At 51.4% G+C, this 25,000-nt stretch overlaps 6 protein-coding genes and 1 long non-coding RNA gene across 11 annotated transcripts in view; 4 read left to right on the top strand and 3 right to left on the bottom strand.

Annotated features, from left to right (window-relative positions):
• Window positions 1–673, bottom strand: part of fars2 (phenylalanyl-tRNA synthetase 2, mitochondrial) — a 22,157-nt gene extending 21,484 nt beyond the window's left edge. Inside the window, exon 1 of the mRNA XM_076049148.1 lies at window positions 531–673. The gene's annotated coding sequence lies outside the window, so the exon portion shown is untranslated. The remainder of the gene's footprint in view (window positions 1–530) is intronic.
• Window positions 674–740: 67 nt separating this feature from the next.
• Window positions 741–11,922, top strand: lyrm4b (LYR motif containing 4). Of its 2 annotated transcripts, none has more exons than XM_076049176.1 (4): window positions 741–899; window positions 4,265–4,385; window positions 11,397–11,504; window positions 11,546–11,922. In XM_076049176.1, the coding sequence occupies exons 1-3, from the start codon at window positions 757–759 to the stop codon at window positions 11,445–11,447; spliced, it is 315 nt and encodes a 104-aa protein (XP_075905291.1). In that variant the 5' UTR covers window positions 741–756; the 3' UTR covers window positions 11,448–11,504; window positions 11,546–11,922. The 2 variants fall into 2 exon arrangements, with proteins under 2 accessions (XP_075905291.1, XP_075905292.1); XM_076049177.1 differs by having other exon boundaries at window positions 11,538–11,922.
• On the top strand, window positions 4,399–7,797 carry LOC142903505 (uncharacterized). The gene is made up of 2 exons (XR_012929254.1): window positions 4,399–5,692; window positions 5,726–7,797. It is a non-coding gene; the product is annotated as an uncharacterized LOC142903505 (long non-coding RNA).
• Window positions 11,923–13,913: 1,991 nt separating the features above from the next.
• Window positions 13,914–14,818, bottom strand: ppp1r3g (protein phosphatase 1 regulatory subunit 3G). Its single transcript, XM_076049159.1, has one exon. The coding sequence runs from the start codon at window positions 14,746–14,748 to the stop codon at window positions 13,939–13,941; it is 810 nt and encodes a 269-aa protein (XP_075905274.1). The 5' UTR covers window positions 14,749–14,818; the 3' UTR covers window positions 13,914–13,938.
• A 1,255-nt stretch (window positions 14,819–16,073) lies between these two features.
• cyb5a (cytochrome b5 type A (microsomal)) lies at window positions 16,074–18,796 on the bottom strand. The gene is made up of 5 exons (XM_076049174.1): window positions 18,472–18,796; window positions 17,060–17,188; window positions 16,928–16,957; window positions 16,795–16,829; window positions 16,074–16,707 (listed from the first exon to the last, which is right to left on the bottom strand). The coding sequence occupies exons 1-5, from the start codon at window positions 18,607–18,609 to the stop codon at window positions 16,623–16,625; spliced, it is 417 nt and encodes a 138-aa protein (XP_075905289.1). The 5' UTR covers window positions 18,610–18,796; the 3' UTR covers window positions 16,074–16,622.
• A 584-nt stretch (window positions 18,797–19,380) lies between these two features.
• cunh18orf63 (chromosome unknown C18orf63 homolog) lies at window positions 19,381–24,150 on the top strand. 2 transcript variants are annotated; one of them, XM_076049151.1, is made up of 12 exons: window positions 19,381–19,506; window positions 19,983–20,105; window positions 20,947–21,066; window positions 21,229–21,307; window positions 21,523–21,579; window positions 21,719–21,830; window positions 22,600–22,641; window positions 22,776–22,852; window positions 23,042–23,154; window positions 23,368–23,464; window positions 23,552–23,637; window positions 23,797–24,149. In XM_076049151.1, the coding sequence occupies exons 2-12, from the start codon at window positions 20,098–20,100 to the stop codon at window positions 24,032–24,034; spliced, it is 1,029 nt and encodes a 342-aa protein (XP_075905266.1). In that variant the 5' UTR covers window positions 19,381–19,506; window positions 19,983–20,097; the 3' UTR covers window positions 24,035–24,149. The 2 variants fall into 2 exon arrangements, with proteins under 2 accessions (XP_075905266.1, XP_075905267.1); XM_076049152.1 differs by lacking the exon at window positions 19,983–20,105 and having other exon boundaries at window positions 19,391–19,506; window positions 23,797–24,150.
• Window positions 24,151–24,618: 468 nt separating this feature from the next.
• LOC142903487 (uncharacterized) overlaps window positions 24,619–25,000 on the top strand; it is a 4,124-nt gene continuing 3,742 nt past the window's right edge. For all 3 annotated transcript variants that reach the window (XM_076049161.1, XM_076049160.1, XM_076049162.1), the window contains exon 1: window positions 24,619–25,000. This exon is cut by the window's right edge and continues 320 nt beyond it. In XM_076049161.1, the coding sequence (XP_075905276.1) occupies window positions 24,751–25,000 (250 nt within the window). In that variant the 5' untranslated portion in view covers window positions 24,619–24,750.

Here is a 25,000-nt window from a genome sequence, read left to right as displayed (position 1 = left end):
CACACACACACACACACACACATTCATTCCTTAAGAAATCCACATTTTCCCACGCTGACCATAGACACTCTCATCCTAGGACTGTGGAATCTGGTGACTTTATGTCATCATGAATACAGAATTTATTTTCTTTTCTTGGACTAAGGTGAAAATGTGAAAAGCAAATGGTGAATGCAAAATGATAATAAAGTTGTGGGCCAGTGTAGCTGAGATGTGAAGCCCAACAACACACGCCTGTCTAATAATCACCAACGACTTAAAAAAAAAAAAAAAAAAAAAAAAAAACAGGATAGAACTCATGCAAACAAACGCTGACTTCTACTGACCCCAGTGTTACTGCTTAAGGAAGTTAGCATGCTAACCAATAACAAAGACATATCATAGGAAAATAAGGCGCTGAAGGAGCCAACACGCCAGCTGTTTGGCACCAGGTTATCAGCACTATAACCTGAGATTATCGGCAACACGCAAAACAAAATACAGACGGGTATTATTTGTGAAAGAAGGTTAAACGAGCGAAGCTAACTCACCTTCCGCCTGTCATCAGTGTGCAGCTGCCGTGTAGTCCATGGAGATCCGCCTGTGACTCCAAGAGCCCAGAACCATATAAATTCTGCTTAGAGTTCAACTATTTTATTTCTAGTGACATCATCTCCACGATCAACCACGAGCCTTGATTCGTTTTAAAAAATAAATTGAGCCGGAAATAATTAAACTACCGTGGGTAATATTGTATTTCTGGTCAGGCACAATTATATGCAGCCCCCTAATGCAGAGGTCCTTCAGCCGCTCAGCAGCGTTGACAGCAGCGTCATGGCAGCGTCTACACGAGCGCAGGTTATTTCTCTGTACAAAATGTTGTTGACAGAGAGTATGAAATTCCCGTCGTACAACTACAGGTAAGATCCTGTTCCTGGACTCTCCGGGCGACGCTGCCCTCCGGTCCGGACTCGCTGTCGCCGGCTGAAAACATGCTAACGTTGTCGGCTAGTGGCTGTTTACATCATGTCCCGCCGCTGCTGATGCCGTCACCGTTATGAAAGCGATTTGCCAGTCAAAGTCACACGAACCACACATATTTTGACCGTTTGTTCAGTTTTTATTCCCAGGGGTTATTGCAACAGATGTGATATTGTGTGTCCCTGCTGTTCGCTGCGGTGTCGATCAGAGACGAGTTGCCATCACAGTTCATTGGGTACTCGAATCAGTTCATTTTGAGTTTTGACGATTGCTTCCTTTTCTGTCGTCATTGTGGAAGTTGGAAGGGTTGGTGTGCTTTATTTTGACAGTCCGACACCAAGCAGGTGTTTTTCTGTCTCAGTGACTGTAATAATGTGCTTTTGCTGTGAAAACCAGCCTGCTGCAACTCTGATCTGATGAGCCATGAGACATTGGATTATGATTGAATTTAATCTTCTGTTTATTTTTTTTTTCTCCGCTGTTTCTGAAACCTGGTTAATATCGACCTGATGCAGAGGCCTGCTGCATCTCCTCGCTCTCCACTCCACCGCTTCATAAACTCTGTTATAACCTCAGTGAGTGGGGCCGACGAGTCCTCTCCCAACACCGGCACAGATTGCTGCGTCAATGTTGTTGCTGTGATGCTCAAATTAACTTTTCTTAAAAGCCTCGAGAGTCTAAAAGTTTCTCCACCGCCCACAAACAGCAGAAGGAATTTTCTTACTCTTCTGCTGATGTAGCATTTTAAAGGCCAATAAAAGCACAGGAGCAAATATGTCATCCAGCCACCAGGGGGCAGTCAATTATTTTTTGCTTGGCTTTTTTCTATTACATGCACACGGCTGCTTCCTCATAGTTTCTGTTGTTAACTTTGAGCAGTCAGTTTCAATAACCTTCAAGTGGAGAACTAAAGTGTTCCAGCTCATCAATGCTAAACCCAAGGCTAAACAGGAAGTTTGATGTTGTGAAACCAGAAGCTGAACTAAAGCGGTTTCAGGGGGACGGGGGAGGTTCCAGAATGAAGGGAAACGAGAGATTCCGACTCTTCCGTGGTTTCCTCTCCCTCCCGTCTGACTCGTTGTCGACTGACCTGGATACGCCAGACGCAGCCGCCGGCTCTGTTTTGTTGTTTCTGACTGCTGTAGCAGCAGCAGCAGCTGATGTGTAGACGCTCACAGCACTTCCTGTGTGGAGGAGGAGGAGGAGGAGGAGGAGGAAGGGAGAGATGGAGGGAGAGGGAGAGAGAGAGAGACGGTGCAGACAAGATAAAATATTCACTATTGTCGATTTGTCGGAGGCAGAATTAGATCATTGCTGCTGCGGCTAATAGCAGCAGGAAATGGGGAAAGGCGACACTTTAACGCAACTCAAACACAAAGCCTGGCCAATTATGTTGAAGGAGAGTATTTTCTTTCTTGTGAGAGGGCGTAGAACTGAGAGAGGGAGGGGCTGTTTCTGAGTGATGAGGATGAAAGAGGCAGCTTCAGGTGTGTGTGAGAGAGGAAAGACACACACACACACACACTCAGAGGAGATGGGGAGAGAAGTAGGTCAGGTGTGTGTTGTGTTGTGTGGAGGAGCAGCTGAAGCAAAGTGACTCAGTGTTTCTGAGCTGCTCGTCCTCCTGGTCCTCCTCCTTCAGAGTCAGTCAGTCTGTCAGACAGACAGACAGACAGACAGACAGACCGTGTGTGAGACTCAGGACGTTGTCCTCTCTGTAGCATCGGGCTTGCCGCAAAGGCCTCAGCCGGATGAAGCGGCAGAGGTCAGTGAAGGTCGGCCGAGGTCAGCTGCACTCGGTTCCTCGGCAGACGGCGCCGATTTAATTTCCTGCAGCTTCTTTGGGGCAGAAAGCCAACAGAGTCAGAGTGAGAGCAGCAGCACCATGTCCAGGGCAGCTGGTGCACATCCATGACGTGTGTGTGTGTGTGTGTGTGTGTGTGTGTGTGTGTGTGTGTGTGTGTGTGTGTGTGTGTGTGTGTGTGTGTGTGTGTGTGTGTGTGTGTGTCACTGGTGTTTGGTACTGCTGAAGGGTCGGCAGTTCGCTCGAAAACCAGCATCAAAGAAAGATCTGTGTGAAGCTCAAAACAATGTTGATCAAATGGTGATGATGGTGGTGGTGGTGGTGACGGTGGTGGTGGTGACAGTGGTGGTGACAGTGGCGATGACGACGATGCTGGCCGGGTTCTGCAGCTGTTCCTGCTCACGGCTGCAACAGTTTGCATTCCGACTCTCCCTTACTTCAACTCCCAGAATTCCTTGCGTTGGGAGTCGCTGTGTGACAAACCTGGCTTGGCCTCTGAAAGACGGACTGAGTTCCTGTGTTTCTCTGCAGCAGCAGCTGGTATAAAATAAAATCCACACATGGGTGTTGGAAATCTGCTGCCGAGCTGGACCTCAATGACCTCACACACACACACACACACACACACACACACACACACACACACACACACAGAGTAGTTTTCAGCTTCAGGCCTCTGCGGCTGCATAGTCTGGAGTGGAAATAAAAAAAAAGCCACAAGTGAGGAGGTAAATCACGGCAGACAAATTGGGAACAGGCAGTTTCCTGGCAGGAGCTGCTGAAGTGAAAATGATTATTGGATTAATTTTCTCCTCCCGCTTCTTGATGGACTGGAGGGCTCGTTGCAGCCGGCGGCTCCGTCCAACGTGAGCGAACTGCGACATCGACCTTGGGAAAGTTGCAGTCGCGGCCCATCCATCTTCTCACCGAGGCTTGATGGATCCGACGTGCACGCCTCCCGACGGAGGAGGTGGAAGGAGGAGGAGAGCAGCTCAGCGCAGAGGAGGAGAAGGAGAGGAAACCTCTTGGAGCAGGTGTTTGGCTTCAGAGGAGGGAACGAAGGAAGAAAATAGAAGGTGGAGGGTTGTGGAGGAGGTGGAGAAGATGGAGACATCTAACTCAGACAGCAGAACATGAGAGGAGCCACTGAGGAACCAGGGTGACTCCTTCTCCATCCAACCAGGCTAACGCTAACGAGCTAACAAGGAGATGAAGAGGAGCTGATGGACTTCCTGCAGCTCTGCTGACACACACACACACACACACACACACACACAGGACTTCACCGCTGAGCGGTAGAAGGACCTTCATGTTGTGGTCCAGTGAAGGTGACTCAGTGGGGCCCCCTGGTGGTCACCTCTGGTTCTGAACTGCTCCTGAACTGCTCCTGACTTGGTTCATTTCTTCTTTGCGTTGATAACGTGATCTGTCTGTCTCCCTTCCATCGACACACTCACATTGACTGTGTGTCTGTCTGTGTGTGTGTGTGTGTGTGTGCAGGACCTACGCAGTGCGGCGGATCCGTGATGCCTTCAGGGCCAACCGGCTGGTGGAGGACACAGCAGCAGTGGAGAGGCTGGTGGCAGAGGGACGGAATACACTGGCCCTGATCCAGAGACAGGTCTGACACACTGACACACACACACACACACACACACACACACAGACAGGTGGAGGGTCAGTGAAAAGGTGTTCATCTGCATACGAGTCAACCTGTGTGTGCGTGTGCTCGCTCTTTCTCTCTCTCACACTCACACATACACACACACACCTCCTCATTACTGTGGCAGCTCCTGAGCTAATCACCTCACTGCTGGTCACTTTGTTCCCATAATGCATCAGCAGACCTGACAGCCAATCCCAACAGGGCCACACACACACACACACACACACACACACACACACACAGAATTTCTGTTCATATAATCATTTAGCTGCGATAAAAATGTGGGTGAAAACACCTGAAGTGCCCCCTGGTGTCCAGCTGAGACACAGCTCAGCCTGTCAAGCTTTCCAACATAAAGCAGGTGCGGTTGTGGAGGCTTCAGGTGTCTCCTGCTCAGGTTTAGGAACGCACACACACACAACACAACACAACACAACACAACACAGCAGCTTTTCTTCCTCTCCCTGCGTGTTGTTTCTAAACGTGTGAATAATTTTGGATTTCAATGGGCTCCTTCCACCTGGAGAGCGACGCCGCTGCTGTCAGGAGGCGTCGGTGTTCATTAGCAGGCGGAGGAGGTAAATCCTCCCGCTCGCAGGATGAAACCAAACACCCCGACACGGAGCCCCGAGTCTGATCCGCCCGCAAATCTCCTCCACCTCTAATAAACTCCACCTTAAATCCCAGAGACGCAGCGCCGCACAACTCATCCCACAAAACTTTTGTGTCAGTTATTCAACTCTGCCGTCGGTTTATGAAGAGATAAATCCGCCCCGGGGCCGAGAGCGGCGGCCCGGCCCCGCGTTTAATCACGTCGCTGCTGTAAATTCCGCCTCTGGCTCGGCTTCGCAGCACAAAACACCTGGAAACCACAACAGTAGCAGCAGCCGCAGCAGCAGCAGCAGCAGCAGCAGCAACGGCGACGCTGTTCCTTTTCCTGCTGTGCTGTCCTCGCGGGCTGCGGTGGGACCCCGCTGCAGTGGTGACGGCGGGCCTGATGGAGGCGCTCTCTATTCCGTCCACTTCTCTCACACAAGCACAAGCCCTCTTGTGAATGTGTAGTTGGTTCCGAGGGAGCTCAGCTGGCTGCGTCAGCGCCGAGTAAACCAGGAAGTAGAGACGGCAGAGACCCGTCAGAGGTCATCAAAGGTCATCAGGGCTCTGCTCATCTGGTGTCAGCTGCCCCCTTCTGGCCGTGGCCACCATTTGTAGCCTGGAGACGTGAACACGTGTGTCCCAGGTGTGTCCCAGGTGTGTCCCAGGTGTGTCCCAGGTGTGTCCCAGGTGTGTGCCAGGTGTGTTGTAGTGGCTCGGAGAGAAAAGACCACGTTTCCCAGGATGAGAAGAACACTGCTGCCAGAATGAAGCTGAAGCTCGGCTGTGTTTAGTGGGGAAGCCTGAGAGAGGAGCGAAAAATAGGGCGGACCCCCCACCCTTTCCTCCTGCTGCCCCCCCCCCCCCCCCAGCACTTTCTCCTCCTCCTCCCTCTGCTCCTCCTCGCCTCACTCTTACCCTTCCCCTCCCTCCTGCCTCCTTTGATGTGAGAGGCTCCTCAGCCTCCATCAGACAGCTTGCGCTGTTATTGCTGCTCTTCCACCTGGAGGACCCAGGGATGTCTCTCACACACACACACACACACACACACACACACACACACACACACACACACACACATACATACACCAACAACCTGCATGTTGTGTGTCAGAAGACTTCCTACTAAAGCTGCTTTATAAAGGGTGGCGGGCTGAAACGAGAGAGTGTGTGTGTGTGTGTGTTTCTCGACTGATTGGACAGCAGGGAGTTAGCCCCGCCCACCAACTAGCTGTTGCTGCTGCTGCTGCTGGTTTCCATTAGTATGTTGTAAAAAGAGTTTGTTTTTTTTTGCTTTTGAGAGTAAACCATGAACAGGTGATGTTCCTCCAGCGGCCCCTCTGATTGGTTCCTTGGCCTCAGAGCTGCAGTGATGTCAGCTGCAAAGTGGTGACGCTGCAGCACGTTTTAGCTCATTTTCTGCACCTCGCCCTGCCCTTCTCATTTGTGGGCTTCGTCTTCTATTCTTAGAAAGGAAGGTCTGATGCAACGTTGGTAGTCGATGCTACACACGCGCACACACACACACACGCACACACAGCCTCTGGGTGATGCAACTCATTGACTGAGGAGGGCAATGTGATGTGAGGACAGCACTTGGAAAAAGGAAGGAAGTCAAAGTGGAGGAAGCTCAGTCATTCAGTCAGAGTGGCAGCCGAGCGCCGACCCGACCAATCGGCTTCCTCCGTGAGCGGGAAGAGGCGGAGCGTCAGCCACAGGTACAGGAAGGTGCTGCTTCTCGACGGTTGTTACTGAAGGTAGTGAGTGATGTCACTGCTCGACCTGGAGGTGGGATCAGGCATGGGGTGGATGGGGGGGGGTCACGCGCTCCTCCTGCTGGCGGATGTGAGAAGTAATTGAAGGCTCGTTGCTGTCGATTCCTCTTGACGCTGTGTGTCAGGAGATAAAGGCCTGAGTGGATCGATGAGGGAGCTGCTCCTCCATTAGTGGCTTGCAGCACGCCGCCACTCACTCCACCACTCCGTCACTCCGCCACTCCGCTGCAGTGTAGCTGTGCGTGTGCGTCAGTGTGTGTCAGGGTGAGTGTGTGTCGATTAATGAGGGAGCGTGCGGACGCAGACAGATGGAGGAAAAACTCCACATCCTGCTGGACTCCACTGTCACACTGACACTTTGGTGGGCGTGTCCAGTGGCGGGCGTGTCCAGTAGTGGCCGTGTCCACTGAGTCCAGCAGTGGGCGTGTCCAGGAGGCCACAGCATCACTTCCTTAGCCAGAGTGAGACAAGGATGCTAAGCTAACTCCCAGTCCAGTGATTTCCTTGTTCTCCTCTTCTTCCCTCGCCACCTGCAGGCTGGCTGGCTGGCTGGAAGCCATGTCGCCCCCTGTAGCCTACGTTGGCGCCTCCTACAGGCCGTCCGTTTCCGTTTGCTGCTCCAGCCTCTATTTTTAGCTTCTATTCCAGTTGAGTTCATTACTGGACGTCCCGCAAGGAGGCTGCAGTGTCAGTAGCCAGAGGCTAGGGGGCCTCGCTGGCTCCTCCTGCTTTCTGTGCTTGGCATATATTCAGCGTCCCACCCAGCCCCCCACGTCCCGCTGAGCTGGAGAGAGACAACGTGAGGAGGACGAGGGCGGCGGAGGAGAGACGCAGCAATTTGCAGCTCGTCCTCCTCAAATCCTGTCTGTCGGCGACGGGCCGAGACGGCAGATCACAGCCGAGACACACGCACGCACGCACACACACACACACACACACACACACACACACACACACACACACACACACACACACACACACACACACACACACACACACACACTGTCCTCTCTCGCATCAGTGTGTGTGCTCAGAAAAAAAGATTAGGCCACACAAAAGACTCTTGCAAAGGAACTGCTCGTTACTCGGTGTGTGTGTGCGTCCGTGTGTGTGAGACTCTTGGGCGTCACCTCGAAGCTCTATATTGGGTTTAATTGCAGTCTGTCCTCGACTCTGATTGGTCGAACTCCCCTGTTGGCTGACTGACGGCTAATTGGTGGAGAGGCTGACCAGTGGGCGTGGCCCTGTCACTCATTTGTGGGCCTGTTAGTAAGACTAGCGAGCTCGTTAGAAGCCGGTGGGTGGCCGCATTCCCAAGGTCGCACATGCACGCAAGCACGAGACTCACAACCGGCCGGGACTCAACAACTGAGGGAAAGTGGCTCTGACAGGTGAAGGTGGATGAAGGAAAGGAGCGACGGCGGCGATGGAGGTCACGTGACCCGACGGGAAGCGCGTGAAGATCAACCTGCCGCTGCGGTGTCGGTCGAGAGGCCCTGAAGAAGAGTTTGGAGGCTGCGTGTGGGAGAAAAAAAGAGAAGACGCCTGCTGATGAATAATTGAGGGCGGGACGGAGCCAGAGGAGACGGCAGCACTTTGGAAAACACACACAGGGGCGTTTGGAACGCTGCACGGCGCCGCCCTGCTCCGCTTCATTAATCACACACACGGGAGCCTAGAGGAGATAAAAATGAGGAGGTTTGGCGGAGGAGGAGGAGGAGGAGGAGGAGGAGGAAGAGGTCAAGGAGGAAGAGGAAGAGGAGGAGGAAGAGGAGAAGGTGAAGGTCTAGGAGGAGGCGGAGGGGGAGTAAAAGAGGATGAGGAGAAGGAGGCGGTGAAGGTCTAGGAGGAGAAGGAGGTGAAGGTCTAGGAGGAAGCGGAGGGGAGGAAAAGAGGGTCAGGAGGAGAAGGAGAAGAAGGTCCCGAATCCCAACCCAGAGCTCTAATTGGCTGGATTAGCCTTAAATGAATCCAACAGGCCTCTAGGGGCAGCAGAGACACCGTCCTTTAAAGTGGCCGCAGTGCCCGCTGCAAGAGTGCCCTTGAGCAAGGCGCTGGTTCGTCACAGTCCAGGACCTCCAGTGTTACCAAACGTTTGGGAACGGCGCCCCCCCCCCCCCCCCCCCCCTGATCCCCCCGGAGGAGGAGGAGGAGGAGGGATCACAGCTTTTCCACGCAGGGAATTGAACTGGTTTGTGAAGAGGCTGCTGGAGAAGATTAAGACTGCTGTGTGTGTGTGTGTGTGTGTGTGTGTGTGTGTGTGTGTGTGTGTGTGTGTGTGTGTGTGTGTGTGTGTGTGTGTGTGTGTGTGTGTGTGTTAAAGATTTGCATCATGTGATTGTGTTTTCGAGGGGCGTGGCTAACGGGGCCTCAGTGCAGACAGGAGTGTTCACACACCGCTGGACTACCTCTCTCTACCACCAGGATCGCTGGAACCTTTTTTTGCTATAGCGCCTCCTGCTGGCCATGGGGCCTGTATACACCACAGTGCTTTTCCATATGTTGGTGTCGTCACTGAGTTGGCGGTAGAATTGTGGGGTAAAGTTTTCACAAGGTTTTGCACTGGAAGTGGGACTCCTTGACCACCAGGGGGCAGTGGTGCGCCCACTCTGCGGCCCGAAAAGACTGACCTGGGGGACCGCTAAACCAGGCATGGGCAAACTACGGCCTGTGGGCCAAATGTGGCCCATCAAGCCTGTTAATCAGAAATGATATTAATAGTCAGTAAGTCATAAAGTCGCTGTATGTCATCCGTTATTACAGCGTCTTAAGAGTCATTTCAAGAACGAGCTAAATTCAGAAATTCTTCTTCTTCTTCTTCTTCTTTCTTTGTCTGTAAAAGCTCATTTCTGTTTCCTGAGCTGCTCCGTCATCCCCACTCCTCCTGCGTCCACTCCACCGGCGCCCCTTGCTGTTTGTCCCCGCCCACAGCGTGACCATATAGAACATCCCCATTAGCTTCTGTGTGTGTGTGTGCGTGCGTGTGCGCGTGCGCGCGTGCGTGCGGACGCAAGCATTAGCGGCGCCGCTCGCTGCGCTAAGCGACTGCTGCTGTGCCTCCTAAAATGAGCCGGAGGTGCAGAGATGCACGTCCTCCGCTGGGCGTCAGGCAGGGGAGCAGCACCGCTACTAAACCTCCCCATCACTCTCTTTCTTTTCCCTCTTTCTTCATTTCTTTTGTTCTTTCTTTCTCTGTCTTTATTTCTTTCTTTATTGATCTTCTTGTCCTTTTTCTTTCTACCTTCCTGCCTTTCCTTCTTTTTCCGTGGTCAGTCTGTGCCAGTGTGTGGCAGCTCGCTGAGGGTCTTTGAGAGGACTGAATGTGACATCTCCTCCAGGAAGTAGCCTTGACCGCAGCTCCAGGTTGATATCAAGCACTGGGGGGGGGGGAATCACACCTCCTGTGGATTCACTCTGACTCCACCCCCCTACCTGTGGGTCCGCCCACAAGGTGCAGAACGCTCGACCACAAGTTCTAGTGAACTTGCCGGTGGACAGGAAGTGGAACGGTGACAACTTGACGAAGGGACGGGAAGTGCAAAGTTGGTGCGTCACTGTCCTCTGAACAGGAAGCTCCTCCCCCTGGCCAGCTGGTTGAATGGTGTTGATTTGGCTCCCCCTGGTGGCTGGGAGGAGAATGGCCCATCAGCCAGTCACGACTCAGGTGTGTGTGTGTGTGTGTGTGTGTGTGTGTGTGCGTGTGCGTGTGCGTGTGTTTGTGTGTGCGTGCAGCAGGCACGTGCAGCTCCCCCAGGGAGTGTAATCGTGTTACTGAGCATCACGCAATGAGAAAATAATTGGAGGAACTCTCCCAGCTCCCTGATTGGATGATGAGCCTTCATCATGCACACATCCACGAGGTGTCAAGTCACCGTGTGTGTGTGTGTGTGTGTGTGTGTGTGTGTGTGTGTGTGTGTGTGTGTGTGTGTGTGTGTGTGTGTGTGTGTGTGTGTGTGTGTTGCAACAGAAGAGAAGTTCTCCAGGAATCATCCTGACCCGTTAAATCCCGTTTCAAACCGTTTCATCAGCAAAACAAACTGTGGCGTCTCCGATTGTTGTCAACACACACACACACACACACACACACAGAGCAGTGGGGAGAACCCGGCGGTATCCCAGCCTTGCCTTGCTGCAGCAATTTACATGAGAGGACGTGCATGCTGAAAGCAGATTGGTCCTGAGAGCACCACCCCCCCCCTTCACACACCACGCTCCCGCCAATCAGAGCAGCCCACACCTCAGAGAGGATGGAGGAGGGAGGGAGGGAGGGAGGTTCTCCTCTCATAGTGAAACCCAGAGAGGAGGGTTTCTGTAGGTCGAGGGCTCCCCCTGCTGGTGGTGACGGGTTGTAAACTTTAAGCCTGTGTGACGTCATCAGCCCTGTCGTGTTCTTCACCGTTCTGGTCATGTTGATGAGTCTGTTGCATCTGTGAACTCAAGTGGGAGAAAAATCAATCATGAACTGTGGCCTCACACACACACACACACACACACACACACACACACACACAAAAGGTACAGTACAGTTACATCCATTTTTCTGTTAATGTTGGTTGTATAATCATGTGTGTGTGTGTGTGTGTGTGTGTGCGCACAGGTGACGATTGGCAAGATGTTTGAGACCCAGAAGACGGTGGTGGAGAGTTAGCCCACTGACAGGAAGTGACATCATCATCATCACCACACTGGATGACCTGCCGCTGGCGTCTGGCGTGGTGAAATGAATTGTGGGAGAGAGAGAGAGAGAGAGAGAGGGAGACGCAGCGGTCATATCCACCCTGGTCGCTCTGATCACTCCACTATTGATCACCGCTCACCACTTTCAGCTCCTGTCAATCACGTTTCCTTCACCAGCCGCTTCACATTTCAGTGTAAAAGTACATGAGGTAAAGAGATTTATTTTGTCAAGAGATGCTTATCAGACCAAAGGTTATCAATGCGACCATGAAATCCACCAGATTCTTTTGATTATTCTGAGTCCTGTGTTTTGAAACGTGAGCGTCAGGACAATTTCTGCGATCTGACCGTTGCGTCCCCTTTGTTTTGTTCAGCTTTACTGTCGTCAAACGCACAACTTGTTCATGTGACTGACATGTTAGACAATAAACACGCAATCTGCTGCACTGCCCTCGTCACGTTTTGTCGTTTGTCTACAGCCTCTGCAGAGTTTTGGTCTGTCTGTCACTGCAGCTTCTGCTCGCCGAGGGGAAGGGGGGGGGGGGATTGTGGGTAATGGAGTTTTTCACTACTCACAGCTTGCTGCCGTCTGCCTCCTCTTCCTCCTCCTCTTCCAGTGTGATGGAAGCAGGTGGAACTCAGAGACAGCAACACACACACACACACACACACACACCTGGTTGGAGGGAACGAGGATCTAGTTTATCTACCGCTATGCCGGGGGGGGGGCATATGACTAAGATTGCCAGTGAAATGCATTGTGGGACGGTGTCATCAGGTGACCTCAGGTGTGTTTGGTTTTGAAGGGGGGGTATGGCGAGTGGGGTGGAGGGGGTCGGGGGGGGTCGAAGGTGAAGGACCGTCAGCAGCTATTTATAGACTCACACACTGACCCGTTCACGAGTCGTTCACGTGATGGTCACGAGTCTCACGGCCAGGAAGGAGGACTTTGGAGCAGGTTCTGACCCACTTTTCACACAACAGGAAGCAGGAGGGAGCAAGGGCCCTTTCAAAGTAAACCACCTGGGCCCAGCCTGTTGCTAGGAATGGTCTGGAGTTAAAGACTCAAACTAAGGAGCTTTAGACTCAAACTGGGGAGCGACACTTCAAAACTGAGGAGTTGAAGACTCAATCTGAGGAGGGTTGACGGCTGTTTCTGACCTCTGACCTCTGACCTCTTTGTAGCAGCCCCATGCAAAGACTCATGGGAACTGCAATAGCCTCCTTCCTTGTCTTCAACAAACCTGACTGGAATCTTATTTTAACAGGGAAGAACTTTTTCAGCTTTGTGGACATGTGACCACCGAGTGATCACGACATCACTTCCTGCTGAGGCTCAGTGTGGTTGAGAGGACTGGTGCAGTCTGGATGAACAGTGTTGACACACCAAGCACACACACACACACACACACACACACACACGTTGGTCAACAGGATTGCGAGGTGTGTGAGGTTTTGGACTCCTGAACTTTGGCCCTGGAACCAAGATGATGGACGGGTGGAGAGCCACTAGGGGGCGTGGCCTCGGGAGGGAGGGGGTTCAGGAAAAAGCTGAAGATGTGATGGCAGTCGGTGTGTTACTGCTACACTCCTGCTCAGTGGCCTGATGAGTGCTGGTTCCAGCAAGCAAACACTGACCCAGTCACCTCCTCTGGCTACACCACTCACTCACACTCAGAACCAACACACTGCTGCTGTGCGCTGGTGAATACACCTCATGTCCTGGTCTCACCCCATCCTGGTCTCACCCCGTCCTGGTCTCACCCCATCCTGGTCTCACCCCATCCTGGTCTCACAACTTACTTATTACTTATACCGATACTGGTATTGGTACTGGTAGTGCATCCCTACTTTAAATATACTATTTTGTGCTGACAGGGCCACTGTAGATGCTAAAGTAGCACTAATGAACCTGTTGACAAGTCCAATAAGGAAGACTGACAGCATTTCTGCACATTTTATTGACTGGATTCACATCACACACCCTGGCAGTGAAGATTTCCTCTGACAAGCGATTTGTTCTGCTGGACTTTTTTTTTTTTATTCTTTGCTTTTGATTTTTTGGGATGAAGTTTTTCCACATGTTTCCTCCTACTCCTCCTCCTCCTCCTCCCCTGGGGATGAAGATGAAGATGTTGGAGAATTGGACAGACAAACCATGCGGACACGCACACAGCAGGTGAGTTTTGTCATCTTTGAACACAACTTTTCCCTGCAGACGTCGAAGCTGTGAGAGTGAGATCAGTGTTTGGTGTCTCCTCACTCCGGTGCTCCACAGGTGCTCCACCAGTCATCCACAGGTGGTCCGGGCTGTCAGGTGGTGATCAGAAGGTGATGCACTGGTGTGATTGGTTGGTTGGTTCGTGGTTCTGGATTGCGTTCGATTTGTTTCTCGGCCTGTCCCGCGGGGATGCTGAGCCCCTTTCTGTCGCGCGGGCTCTCCTCCGCTCTTTACGCACGGCTCAGGTGGCGTGGAAGGCGGCGCTGACGAAGGCGCCGCCGTCGGGCAGGCAGCGGTACCGCAGGGTGTAGTTCTGGCCCTCGTTGTTGTCCCAGAAGTCGCCCTCGCTGCTCTTGAGGTAGACGGCGAGGTGCACGGCCGAGCTCGGGTCCATGACGGGCGGCGTGTAGACGGTGAAACCGAAGCGCTCCCCCGCCGCGTCCGCGTCCTCGACCTCGGGCGCTGGCACGGGCACGGGCAGCGCCTGCGCGTCCACGTGGGAGAGCCAGTCGTTGAAGGTGTAGCGCACGCCGACCTCCCTCTGGCCGCCGCGGCCGACGGCCCGGATGTGGCCCCGCACGTCGAACTGGGTAATGTGGACCGCCTCCAGGCAGACCCGCAGCCGCCGCAGCCGCAGCTCCGTGTCGCGGGGCTCCGGGAAGCAGCGCACCAGGCGGTCGGTGTCCAGGCTGGGCCGTAACCCGGCCAGCCCGTGGAAGGGCTCGAGCTGCGGCGGGGGGAAGCTGCGGTGTCGGGACAGCACCTTGCTGGGGATCTGCGGGTCCTCCAGCGAGCTGAAGTGCTTGACGCTGGCCAGGTTGAGGCCCAGCGAGTCGGCGAACGTCACCCGCTTGCGCCCGTCGCCCTCCGGGGCGCCGTCCAGCAGCGAGGCCGGGTAGGCGGGCAACGACTTGGCCCTCCGCCGCTCCCGCATGCGCCTCTCCAGCTGGGCCGCGTCCTCCTGCTCGTCCAGGTCCTCATCTTCCTCCTCCTCTTCCTCCTCCTCCAGGCCGTTCTCCGCGCGCAACTGAGTCGTCGCTGTGCGGGACATGAGGAGGTCGGGAGTATGCGGGAGACCCGACGCGGCTCGGCCCCTATAACCGCCCCCCACCCCCACCCGGCTGGGACAGCGCTGTGCGTCCTCACGTCAGAGACGTCACTCACCTGGACGACGGCAAAGCGATCCAACGCGTGCAGCGCGCCCGTGGTGACGTCATCAGACAGTTCAGTCCGCCGATTTTGCCCCCGAACAAAAGAAAAATGAATTTTAATATTAATAAATATCATTTATATCATAACATTTCAATATACACATATATATGTAATATAAATGCTAATTAATATAAATGGTAGGGGCAGCACTTTAATTGTCTTCTGTTGTTGTATTGTAAGGCTGTCGGCCTCTTATGTTCTCAGACAGATGATACAGCAGTGCGAACACACACCAAAGTCCCAGGTTCTGGTTCTGGTTCTGGTTCTGGAGTGGCTGGAATAGACCAGGACAAGGTCCTTTAACCGGCCTTTTTCATTGGTTGAGTTCAGGACCTGTTGACCTGCTGAGGTCACAGTGCGACGGAGACGGTGACGGTGTAGTGTGTCGGTTGGTGATGGATGCAAACACCAGAGTGGTGGCCGTTTAGCCCCGCCTCCGATTCATCTTCTCAGTTGACGTAACGCGAAAAGAGGACGTGCGGAAAATGTGACATCTCGAAAAAAATAAAGCCTCATCTGAAAGCTGTAAGTTTGTTTTGCTGTGACATTGCACACTGCGTGTTTACTGTCCCTCACTATAACACACACACACACAAACATTACGACGTCAGAGTGAATGTGATTGCAGAATCAGAGGCTCCTCTTACATAACGGCCTCCACGTGGTGGCAGACGAGTGCGTCACATGTGACATCATGTCCTCAAATCACGTCAAAGCAAAACATCGGAGGGGGGGGGGGTCCTAATGGTCGGGGCATCACAACTGTGAGGCTCAACACTCACCTTTCACCTCTTTCTTCCTGCTGACACGATGTGGCGACACGGATATCCATCGTTTTGTATTTGTTCACTTCCTGAGCTAAAATGCTAATGCTTAAGTGCTAAATGCACCTGTTGATCCAGGTTGATGATGATTGGCTGTTCAGATGCTGCTCATGGTGATGACTGTGGGGCTCACAGACAGAAGGAGCATCACACACAGCCAAGAATCACTCTTTAGATTGGTGTTGAGGACCTTCGACCACTTGGTGGCAGCATTTCCCTGAATGAAGTGCTGCTCATTGGTCAGCTGCCGGCACGTCCAGCCCTCTCACTCTCTGGACTAGAGCGCCCCCCAGTGGTGAGCAAACTAAACCTCAGGTCTCTTTTCACTGACAAAAGCCACTGACTGAAATCATCTTTAATAATCTTTCACAACAATAACAACAACAAAAACAACAACACACATTTTCTTCACATTTTACAAATAAAAAGATTTAGCACATAAAGTTTTTTTTTGATGCACAGGAAGTGACATCGCTGGGGGGGCGACGTCATCCCCTCGCCGCCTTTGCTGCATATCAAGTGTTCAGAACTCACAGGAGGTGAATCACGGCCAAGTGGATTCTGAGGGAAGGATTTCAATTTGTCTGGAAACAGAAGGGCTGAAAATTGAGGAACCGCCTCCCTGGCAACGGAGCCGTGTGATTGAACGGCATCTTGGGAGGCGTGGCAAGAGGCGGGGTTTATTCATCCCGCCGCTGCCATTGGCTGGAACAGTCGTCCACTGGGGGTCTTGGTGGTGATGGGGCGCGATCCAGTAGCTGGCGTGATGATGTCACTGGCTTGGGGCGGTGGTGATGTCACTGGCTTGCATGATGAGGTCACTGGCTGGCGGGATGATGTCACTCGTGGGGGGCGGTGATGATGTCACTGGCTGAGGGCGGTGATGATGTCACTCGCTGGGGGTGGTCATGATGCGGTAGAGCAGCGTGACCACCAGGGCCACCAGGCCCGGAATCAGCAGGTTGGACCACCAGCTGTAGGAACCAGCACAGCCATTCAGTCAGTGTGTGTGTGTGTGTGTGTGTGTGTGTGTGTGTGTGTGTGTGTGCGCGCGTGCGTACTTGGACTCGTCCGGCACAGTGGTCACCCGTGGCATCTGAAAATACAAAAATGCATCAGTTCCAATCAGAACGTCAGTCTTTTTAGTGGGAGGTCCCTCCCTTTGTGATGTCATCAGGCCACGCCACCACTCACCTCTGGAACAGCGATCTTGTGCCGGTCGTCCTGCAGACAGACAGACAAACAGTTTGGTCATGTGACCTGTATGTGACCAACCGAGCCTGCTAGCACTCAGCGAGCCTAGCCTAGCCTAGCCTAGCTGCCTACCGGATGCAGCTCGCCGATCACCATGTCGCCCGCCATCTCCCTGGCGTCTGTCGAATGTCCCACGTCCTCGAAGGCCTCTGTGGCATTGCCCCCAGCCTGCTCCCGCAGCACCTCCTCCCCCCCGGGGTGCTGAGGACACACACACACACACACACACACACACACACACACACACACACACACACACACACACACACACACACACAGTTTCATTCAACATTATTCTTCATTTAATCAAGGTTTTTTTGGGGAAAAATAAAGGTTTCACATCTCTTTAGTGCGACAATGCTGCATCTCTACTTTGCTACTACTTTAGTTTAACGTCTCTCAACTGGTGGATCGCAACTCACTTTTGGGCCTTGAGTGCAGTGTCCCTTCTTTTCCTACATTTCACATTCCAACATTCCTACGTTTGTAGCACAAATGTTGGGCATTTATTTTGCAGGACGCGCAATTCAGTTCAATAAGTTGAATACTTTATTTGCTAGACATGTTATGTGGACTAAATGTGAGAGCTGTGGAATTAAAACTTTGCTCGTGACTTCATGACGAGGAAAAATAATATGGATGCTGAGACTCCACCAGGTGAGAACCGCTGCTTTAGTTCATCGTCAGAGAGCAGCACGGTGCAGTTACCCTGCCTGGAACAGAAGAGCACCAACACCGCCCTCCGGTGGCCGACTGCAGTACATGCTCAATTCCAAAGTTTAATCGTCAAATACTTTCGAGGACTGACTGATGACTTCCTCGCTCAGGATCAACCCACAGCCAGGAAGACGAAATTCCAGAATAAAGCTTTATTTTCAACATTTTTTTTTGTTGTCAAAAACTGATCAAGTTTGTTTGTTTTTTTAAACAAACATGTTATTTTGTTTGTTCGAAACGTTGAGCTTCAGTGGCACTCGGTTTTGGTGTTTGTCTTATTTACAGTTAAACTTTGTTTGTTTAGGTTAAACGCTGCTTGTTAACAGCCTCTCCCTTCCTAGCTGGTATTTCATTCATTCACCAAAGCTTTCAGCAACATTTTGTCTCTGAAAAACAAATATGGAAAAAATGTGCTACTGTTGTACTTTTTGAAAAAATAAATAAATATGCAAAGCAACCAAACAATTGTTGCTTTGAACAACTGTGTTTCCCCGTCAACACTAAACAATTCACATGGAATTGTTGTTTGACGTCGTGATGATTTTCATGTCACAACTCCTGGCGAGATGGTTCCACGAGCGGAGACTCTCGTCGCGTCACAAGTGGACTTCATAGTACATTAAACAACAACTGGCACATGAAGGGAGTTTATTATCCGTTAATATTTGGGATCATCTGGTTGGTGGCTGCGAGCCGCTGGGTTCGAGTCCACTTCCTGCTGCTGCTGCTCCTCCGCCGGCCGGGTCTCCACAATAAGAGTTGCTTACCTCCTCCAGGAACTTGGTCACATCGTACACCTGGTTGTGGATGATGACCCACGTCGACTTGGCCGAGTTCTTCTCCTCGATCTCGGACAAGCGGTAGTACTTGACTCCCTCGGGGATATTGTCCTCTTTCTCACCCATGATGATCACCCGGAAAGGAAGGTGTCTGGACGTTTGGTCTGTCGCTCGGTGCTGCGGTCTGGCGGACGGAAACTCACAACTCTGGGGGAGGTAGACTCGTTATATAATCCGGCCGGTTGTTGTGTCAACGCCGTGAGTCTTCACAAACGCCCGACATTTACCCCAGATTCTACACAACTTTCTGCCTTAATAAACCACCGCAGTCAAGACTAGCGAGATCAGACCGTTCACTTCCGGACCACCCTTTCGAAATAAAAGCACCCTGCTGTTGCTGCTGTCATAAGGAGTGCTGTTTCAACGTGAAATAGTGTTGCAATAATTTAAAACAATAAACAATAAAAATAAACATACCAAACACTTAATTCGTTTACACTTTAAACAATATTTGCACAAGCAGCAGTCTTTTTCCAGAGTGGCTGAATACATTTTAGAAACTCGTCTAAAAGAGTTATTCGGCCTTTCTTTCTGTCGAATTGTATCATTAAAAGCCAAACCTACAACTACCTGAACATTTAAACTGAAACGACAATTTCACTGCAGCTCCTCGAGCGGAACGTTTTATGGGGGTTTTATTTCGACGACTTATTTTCCGGTATGACTGTTTCTCCTTCGCGAACTTTCTGGGAGCCTCTGCGTGCCCCCAAAACGCCCCCTAACAACTTTTGGGCGCTGCCAATACGTCGTTGACCGTCGCATCCTTGAATGGAGCCCTTTGATTGGCCCGCCGCGCCGTCCGTCATGGGTGAGCAGTGAGGCGAGGACGAGGCCAAAGTTCACGTCAGTTCAGTAACTTTCAAGGAAACTGGCGTGTCACGCAACAGCTTGCTGGGTGTCGCTGTTGTGCTGCTCTCCACCCCGAAGCCCGTTTGAGCAGAAGGTCGGCCCCCATAATAACAAGTAAAACTTGGATAAATACGCATATTTTGTCTTCAAAGTGTTTGTGGCGGGAAAAGCTCGTGAAGTTGCGGTCAAAGATCGTCTGTTGTGGCGTTGATCACTCCTATGGATGTGGGTGGGGTGGGATACTGCACAATAAACTTAAAAAAAAAAGAAAAAAAAAGATGATGTATTAATCACTGCAACCTATCGTAAAACATGTCTTCAAGATAAACAAAAGTTTTACAACATGTACTCATAAATATTTATACGAGTTTATAATCAACTCTGTCTTTGGTGACCTACAAAGCTGTCGGCCCTGTAGTCCCAAGACATGAGAATGGAATCCATTGGATTGTACTTGATTATACACAAAATTTGGATGTATTTTGTTGTGCATTGTAAAAAAAAAAAAAAAAGTTTATTTTTTTATTTTTTTATTTTTTTACTGAATGCAGAATATTTTACCCTATACTTTGTGTTTATGTCCTGTCTAGTTTGTTGGTCGCTAAAGGTTTTGGTTTCGTGGAATGAGAGCAGAGTGAGCGCTTGCTGTCTGCGACCGTCGTTCGAAAGAAGAGGTTGAAACAGTTCCGAAAGGTGAACAATTGCATGACGGGGTGATTAACAAGTTAATATAACTCAATTTTCCCAAGCCTGGTGCAGGTATTATTGTAAACCAACTAATTGTAAACCAGTAAAACGTTGAGAATTATCCTAAGCCGCCCTAATTCCGTTGCTTTAGCAGCTTCCCCGCCAAGCTGCGAGGTTTAGCTTTAGTTTAGCTTGTGTTAGCCTAGCGGTGGCGCAGCACATTTTCAGGATTAGAAACCATCCATCCTGCCGTTGTCTATAACGAATAATTCTAAGGGGGGGGAACTCGTTCACTTTATTTTTTTATTTCACGTTCTTGAAATGTGTTCCAGCTTGTGTTTCACTGTTCATGAGTTTGTAAGGTACCATTAAAATGGTGTGTGTGCACACGGGTTTGTGGGTGTGGTGAGAATTATGAGGACACATGGCTGCTCTCCGGTCCTGGCTGAGGGGTTGATGGAGATAAGGCCTGCATTCAAGGTTGTCAGAAGCAATAATAAAGCCAGCTGATAAACCAACAACATCTGCTTATTGACAAGCACGCCAATGTTACATTTTAATGTTAATCTGGGAACAACTGCACATCTATTGCTGTGTAGTTTTAGCTTTTGAAATGATGAATAATTAGTAGGTGTTTTGACTCCTACAAGTGCGCGGGACGAGCCCTCACCAGCGAGTTAGTGAAATTCATTGTCATGAATCATTCTGTTGTTACTGCCAGTGTGTGTGCATTTTTTGCTGCTTTAATGTTTTGATTGGAATCAACTGTAATTCATTTGTATTAATGCAGCCATACATACAGATTTCCCCAGTGTGGGATGTTTTTTTTTTATTATTCCTGTCGTGAAGCTGTTTGTGTGTGTGCAGCATGAGTGCAACACGGATGTTCCTCGGCCTGCCCGACCTGCAGAAGCTGTGTTGCGTGGTTGCCACCCTGCAGGAGAACAACAGCGAGGATGCGAGGAGCAGACAGAGGATCACCTGCAGGTCATCCATCGCTCCATCGCTGCTCTTTCACAAATAAATAAGCACCTAGTGCTGCTTTTCCTGGGCTCTAATTGGCTGGTTGTCTTGCCTGGGGCCATGTTTCAAGTTGTGTGTGTGTGTGTGTGTGTGTGTGTGTGTGTGTGTGCGCGCGCGTGTGTGCAGGGACCTGGTCTTGTTACACTCTGATGTTTTGGCCTGTCCAGGGCTGGACTCCTTCGACCACATCCAAGTAGTCATGGCTGTAAGAAACACACACACACACAGTTACCTGGTGGCAGGCTTCCTGCGTCGGAGCAGTGAACCATGGTGTTGCAAACATTCCAGTCATCATGAAAAGTTCCGAGTGGCTCCGATCAGCCTGCGTCTTCCAGTTTGACCAGTTTGAAACAGTTTGAAACAAAATCCCAAACCAAATGTTTTCTTCCCCTCTGTGTTTGTTTGTTTTCCACCCAACAGACCACATTTTTACAGACTGGGATCGTGCAGTTGTTTGGAGAACAACGGCGTTTGCAAGTGTGTGTTTGTATTGTATAGATATAGAGGTTATTTTCATCTTCTTAATTTATTGTGGATTTTTTTAACAAGTTTGTGTGTGTGTGTGTGTGTGTGTGTGTGTGTGTGTGTGTGTGTGTGTGTGTGTGTGTGTGTGTAGCTGGGCCCTCCTCAGCGTGTGTCTCCAGGTGTCCTCCAGTGTTGTCTGTCCTTCTCCCTGATCACCAGGCTGGCTCCCAACTGGAATAAAGCTGCTTCCTACTTGGTTGCTGGTACGTGTGTGTTTGTGTGTGTGACAGGTCAATGTTGCAACACTCAGATAAGCCTTCACCTTAGTCCCGGTCTGATATAAAACTGCGTGTCACTGAGGCGGAGGGATAAAGTTTGGTGTCGCTGCTCCTTCCTCCCCTCTCAGCTATTTAATATTTTGTGGAATGGAACGTTTATATTTTTAAAAGAGGAATTATTCCCCTCAGGTCCAAACCAAAACGAAACCACAACAATGAGGATTCATCCAACACACACACGCACACACATAACAAACATAGCGCACGCACACACACACTCATTTATCAGTGCTCTTTGGCTGGACGTACTCGTTTATTAGGCAGAAAATAGTCCTCTCACCCAGTTTATGAGCCGCTGTGTTTGTCTGATAACTGGCCCTGACGTGACTCTGCACATTTTAATTTGGCGGCACCTTCACCAGAACCGTCTCGGCCGGTGGATTCCTCAGTCAGGGTGAACAAGCGGTTAGAAGAATCTCCATATTCACTCAGTGGTAAATACACAAGCAGGATTAGCAACTGGAGCAGTTCCGAGTCGCTGCCTCCCTCAGGCGTGCGTCTGTTTGTCTATGTTCACTCGTCGTTAACACTTTCAAGACGTCGTCCGACCTGCACAAGAGTCACATTTGACCAAAGTTGTATCCTGCACTGCTCATCCCTCTTTGCTGGAGGTTATGCAGGAGGAGGAGAAAGGGGTGGTGTAAGAGGAGGTGGAGGAGCAGGAGGAGGTCTGACTTGTGTGTTTGTTCTCCAGGGAGAGACTTTCTGAGTGAGAGTGGGAGGCTGGAGGCCGTCAGTGAGTGGTGCACCTGTAGCACCTCTGAGACGAGGACGTTGTCAAGTCTACACACACACACACACACAAATACAATTAAAAGACATTTAAGGTGTGTCTGCTAAAAACTATTCACAATGTGTGTGTGTGTGCAGGTATGGAGCTGAGCACGACGTACGGAGAGCTGTGTCTCAGCCTCAGAAGCACCACAGTCAGACTTCCCCTCACCACAGTGAGGCTCGCGCACACACACACACACACACAGAGTCACAGCACCATCAAATAATTTTTAACAGCTTTGATTGAACTTGACAAGTCTGCAACACTGCATACGCTGACCAGAGTAAACATGACCACAGATGATAAATCACTGTTTCTGTCTGTGTGTCTGTGTGTGTGTCTGTGTGTGTGTGTGTGTCAGCTGCAGGACTTTGACCTCCCTCCAGTGGTGCGCAGCAGGTTCTGCAGGGACGTGAGCTCCGTCCTCGACCCCTCCCCCAGCGGGCAGCCTGTGTGGTGTCATGTTTTGCCCAGGTCAGGACAGCCAGCGCCACCTGCAGGATGTGCAATGCACACACGCAGCGGTCCCAGAACTAATTAAAAAACGTACTGTCCTTTTGCTCGCTTGACAGCACACACTCGAGCTGTGTGACTCAACCTGTGGCCAGCAGGAGCAGGAGCTGCTGCCGCCAAAAGTGTTGAAAGCGAGAGTTCAGGTGCCCTCCTTTGCATAATGTGTGTTCACAGCATGAAGAAAGGCCAGATTATGACCATCAGTCGCCAGCTGCCCCCAGGCGGACGGTTCAGCAGCTACAGAGAGCTGCAGGGCCACTGGAGACGCCTGGTAAACACACACACACACACACACACACACACACATACACTGGCCATGAGAAGAGTGGGCGTCTTTTCAGCAGTGTGTGTTTCCCAGTATGGCTACCAGCTCCCCGACCTCCTAGAGGACGATGTGGTGTACTGCCACGTCTACTTCAAGCTGCTGGGGGAGAAGATGTTCACGTATCCTCAACTGTTCACACTCAACCATGTTGGTCAAACTTCTGTCCACATACGGCCTCTTTAGCCCTGTGTTTGCAGCCCCTAGTTGAGTCTGACGCTCTGCTGGGTCCGGAAACCAGAACTTGCAGAACGCTCCCTTTAACCCGTGAACCCGCTCAGCTACCCTCTGAGCTGCATTCGCCTGCAGCCCGTCCAGCCCTGCCAGCAGGCCGACCAGCAGGGGGCGCTTCACTCCTTCCTGGACCACGTCAGGGAGAGACTGCAGACTGTGTGTGGCTTCACTGCTCGTCTTACCACAAAACCCCGTCAGCGCCGTGACACCACAGCAGAGGTGCACATGCGCACGCACACACACACTCACACACATACACACACACTGGCTCTGAAGCCAGTCTGATGTCCAGTCTCCAGCTGGGTGCTCTCCTAAAGTTGCATGAACCCAAAACAACTGAGTAACACTTCAGTACCCATATCATGCCACTAGATGTCGCCCTACCCTCATAAGCTGTAGTACCCACTGTTGACCAGTAGTTCTCAACTGGTGGAGTCTCAGCGGCCACATCTTTTCTCCTCATCAAGTCGCGCAAAAACGCGAGGAAATAAATTATTGAATGTATGTATGTATGTATGTATGTATGTATGTATGTATATTAGAATGCCCACAAAGCCGCAACCCAATCAAAACAACTTTTGGATCGCGACCCACCAGTTGAAAAACATCTGATCTGCCTGGAATCCACCTCATCCACCTGCAGACCGACACAACGTTTGCTGTGTGAGAGACAACAGGAAGGGGCGGGGCCTTGTCGGCAGTGACATCACAGATGTTCATGTTGACGTTGGACCGTCCAGAAGGGCGTGGATGAACCTTCTGCTGTGTCTCCTCCTCTGCCCCTGCAGGTTGAACCTGTCTCCACCTCTAACTCCTCCTCCTCCAGGAAGCTCCTCAGCCACCACCACCGCCCTCCTTCTCCACCTCCTCCACCCCTGGTGCCTCTCTCCTGGTCCCAGCCTCCTCCCTCCTCCTCCTCCATTTCCTTCTCCTTCTCCACATCCTCCACCTCTTTCTCTACCACCTCCACCTCCCCCTCCTTCCCATCCTCCTCCTCCAGGATGCTCCTCACCCATCACCACCACCCTTCTCCATCCCTGGTGCCTCTCTCCTGGTCCCAGCCTCCTTCCTCCTCCTCCTCTTCCTCCACCCCTTCTTCCACCTCCCCCTCTACCTCCTCCACCCCTCCTAAAGCTCCAGTCCCTCTCGTCCCCAAGATGGTTCCCACCTTCTCCACTGCTGCTACCTTCAAGCAGAGGCAGCAGGTGAGAGGAGGAGGAGGAGGAGGAGGTGGTAAGCTGGTAGGGAGGC

This window comes from Nelusetta ayraudi, unplaced genomic scaffold (genome assembly GCF_046127955.1).
Source record: "Nelusetta ayraudi isolate G7.1 ecotype Tasmania unplaced genomic scaffold, CSIRO-AGI_Nayr_v1 ptg000110l, whole genome shotgun sequence".
Lineage (NCBI taxonomy): Eukaryota > Metazoa > Chordata > Actinopteri > Tetraodontiformes > Monacanthidae > Nelusetta > Nelusetta ayraudi.
Note: the sequence above shows the minus strand (reverse complement) of the source record. Positions and strands in the feature narration are given on the sequence as shown.